The sequence below is a fragment of the Histoplasma capsulatum genome, genomic scaffold, assembly GCF_000149585.1.
Source record: "Histoplasma capsulatum NAm1 scaffold_1 genomic scaffold, whole genome shotgun sequence".
Lineage (NCBI taxonomy): Eukaryota > Fungi > Ascomycota > Eurotiomycetes > Onygenales > Ajellomycetaceae > Histoplasma > Histoplasma mississippiense.
In genome coordinates this window covers 2,833,890-2,837,573 of record NW_001813982.1, presented here as the reverse complement: position 1 = coordinate 2,837,573, position 3,684 = coordinate 2,833,890, and the positions used below count along the sequence as shown (strand labels likewise).

The window sequence follows — 3,684 nt, the reverse complement described above, 5'->3', positions numbered from 1 at the left end:
TTCATATATAGAACATGTGCAGAATCCCCAGGATCTATATCAGCACCTCGCTCCATCTCACCTTCTTCCCCTTCAACATAATGACACATTTCAACACAACACCGACCTATATACTGCTTCACCACCTAATACACTCCTGACAACCATTGACGCTCCATCGTATCCGAAATCTGAACAATCAAATGCAGAAGATCTAAGTGATGCACTTGGAGATCTCAAAATAGACGAAAGTGGCGTTGGTATGCCCCGTGTACTTGGGGCTGTTTACTTCATTCCCAGTTATGTGACAAAGAAATTTGTTTTGGACAGCCTCGAAAATTTTGTTGCTCTCTACTTCTTATACTTCGGATTATGGCTAACACTTCTTTTCAAAAGCCGCTTATATCCGGCAGCCGCGAAAGGGCGAAAGGGATCCGGAAGTTCCAACCGCAGAGGAAGGCGACGCGAAACTGCCACCATGTATTTCGACCTCTGGTGCAACTATTCGTATTCCACCTGAATTGATGCCATCGGATGATGAAGCCATGGAATATTTCGATATATACTTTACCCATATTCACTTTTACGTACCTGTTGTCCATCGAGGCCACCTCTATCAGCAATGGCAATCTGATAAAACATCCATATCGCCCCTTCTTTTAGAAGCCATATTTGCTTGTGCTGGAAGGATGTCAGATGATCCAGCGCAAGGAGCACAATGGCTTGCACTAGGAAATAGTGAGTTTTTCTTTTTTTCTTTCTTTTTTGTTTTCAGATAAAAAATTAATATATTAGCTCTTTCCATTAACTTTTAACAGGGCATGAAGCGGCATTTATGGAAGCTCCTCGGTTGAGTACAATCCAGGCTTTATTACTTTTACTGAAAGCTAGAGAGGGCTCACCGAAGAAGGGCTACTTCTACCGCTCGTGGCAGACGGTTAAGACCATGGTATCCATGGCGAAGGATCTTGATCTTCATGAACACCACAGCTACCACGCTGAAGGACTACCTTGCGGTCTTGATACTGTTGAGTGCCTCGTCCAAACCAGAGTATGGCAAACCCTTTTGGTGGTCGAAACAATGATCGGTGGTCCTCAAGGTAAAATCCTATATATACTTTACATTCAATGATGAAATTCTAATTTCATTCTAGGGCGCTCGGATTTTGGAGTTGATCCAGATACGGTTGAATACTCAACTACATTGGATATTCCCAATTTGGATGCGTTTGAGATCGAAAGGTCTCGATTATTTGCTTATTTTATACGCAATGTGCGTAGCATTCGTCTAATCACAGATTCATATCATAAGCTCAAGAAACAACCAGACTGGGGTGCCAATCCCCGATTTATAGAAAACAACACCCTAATTCCCGACTGGCTCGCCAGCCTTCCGGCTGACTTGCAGGTCACATATCCACAAGATGGGTCACCACCATGGCTGCCGTCTCATCTTGTGGGTAATATGCATTCCCATTTTCACCTTTCCATCATAATCTTACATCGCCCTCAACTTCTTGCTTCGAAATCTTTTGCGGCTGGTGGGAAATGGAGAACTCATATGGTTCTCTGTTATAACTCAGCAAAAAAACTGTGTCGACTACAGGAAGCGATTGTACGGTCTTTTGGTTTAAACGGCTTGTTTTACATGCAACGTGGCATCAGTTTTACCGTGTATGGCATTTTGACCTGCACGATGTTGCATCTCGTGAGTAAAAGCAATTGTCTTGAACTCCGCATTAATTGTTTCCTAACATTGTAATTGACAGATTGCGATCACCTCCCCTGACCCCGAGCTTAACTCTGATGCGAGGATATATTTTACCCGCCACATGCGCCTTCTTGAACAATGTGCAGCTGCGTGGCCTGTGCCTGATTTACAGGAGTCAATCAACCAACTTCGATTGGCTTTTTCAGCGGATATTAACAAGCCATTTGAGCTCAAGCGCAGTTTTCCCTATGGTAGCCCGTCAGACCAACATCACCCCAGCCCTCCAATGAACTCCCACTGCATGTCCACCTCCTTTGCCGCAAGTTGCCCAGAACAGAATCAACTCACATATGGAACCCACGCACTCACTCCCCCAATCTCTGCTGAGGTTAATGATAAGCCAGACCCTATACTACAAGAGTTGATGCATGGCCATGACCAAAACCAAAGTATTCTTAATATCCCATTGGCTGATAATACCAGCTGGGATCCGACTCGAATTATCAAGTAAGTTCCCTGGAAAGAACTCCATAAACCTTCCTAGAATACTGCGAAGGAAATGTACACATTAAACAGTGGACGCCTTGACTAACCGTGCGCCCTCTTTTCACTTTTATAGTCAATGGGACCTAGCCTTTTCTGGAGGCGGATCCAATGCCTCAAGCGCGAATTCGCCCCCTCCGTCGGTAACCAACCCATCACACAATGGCCAAAGCATCCCTGCGCAATACCACATTCAATTTTCCCAGACTGCCAAGATGCCATCGATTCCTGCCCTTCAACCTATGGTTCCGTCTGCTTATAGTAATATACAGCCGGTGATTAGCGCGCGGGATTGGCAGCGCAGTGTTGCTAGTGTGTACGACCCTCATGGCTTGAAAAGGCGTTGGGATCATCAGTTACCTTTGGACCACAACCGCGGATAAAGTGAAAGAGGTAGCCACTATTACACCCATATAAAATACCATGGAACGACTCCCTGGCTGCGGGTCGCACAGCAGGCTCCATGCGCTAGCATTCAGGAGACCCCGCGCCCGTTGCCAGATTTTGATGTGGGACCTTGTCCCTATGGCCGATATATTCGATACCTGGCAACATTTCGCTTGGACGCTATGGGCTATTTAGCAATATGAGCAAGCGACCTTAGATATACTAATTACCATACATGGATGTCATAGTCCTGAACATGTTCAGTCGTTTTCGGATTCAAGGCATTATTTCGAGGTCTCACACTGGTCATATACCTCCCAAATCAAGTTGCTCCAATTCGAAAATTTATGTACCCATTTACCACCATTTACTCCGAAATCCTACTTTTCATATTCTCGATGATAACGGCTCAATTGATTTCGGAAAACAATATATATACTTCAAATTAAACTTTTTATATATTTGATGAGCCAACGAATGTATTGGCCCTTTTGAGTTATCTGTCCTGGTTGGCTTGAGTTATTTACCATTCATGTTTATTATTATATATTCATATATAGAGATATATAGAGATATATATATCTATATATCTCTCTTTTCAACTTTCTGATCTTGGATATCCATTGCGCGTTACCTGGAGCTAGGAACGACTGGGTGTAAAATGTTATTTGTGGACGTTACTTGTCCTATTCAATACATTCCATTTCATCTTTTTTTAAATCTTATCATTTTATGATGTTTTTTACGCTGATTTTTTCTTCTTTTTGTTCATTGGAAAAAAAACTTGAGAAGTTTATGGTTTGGATGTGAGGCTATATGCTACTTGTTCACGTCTTTCTTTTTGGTATGTACTTGTACATTAAGCAATTAATCCATTCCATTCAAGCTTCAGCCGTTAAACTGTCGCGCTTTGAATTTCCGTCCCCTTTGTTATCGTTTCCATTCTATTTATTGCTTCTAAATGGTGGATAAAGTTGGCAAACTGGCATCTCCTAACGTGCCTGTTCCACTGATGATTCGGTTCGGTCTGGTTCAGTTCAGTTGTTGAAGAGTCGACCTTAGTA

General features: G+C 43.1%; 1 protein-coding gene across 1 annotated transcript; it reads left to right on the top strand.

Annotated features, from left to right (window-relative positions):
• Positions 1-241: 241 nt before the first annotated feature.
• Positions 242-2,616, top strand: HCAG_00809 (conserved hypothetical protein; the record flags this gene model as incomplete). Its single annotated transcript, XM_001543713.1, has 6 exons — positions 242-250; positions 393-717; positions 798-1,079; positions 1,134-1,435; positions 1,749-2,197; positions 2,310-2,616. 6 exons carry the CDS (start codon positions 242-244, stop codon positions 2,614-2,616), a joined length of 1,674 nt encoding a protein of 557 aa, XP_001543763.1.
• Positions 2,617-3,684: the final 1,068 nt, after the last annotated feature.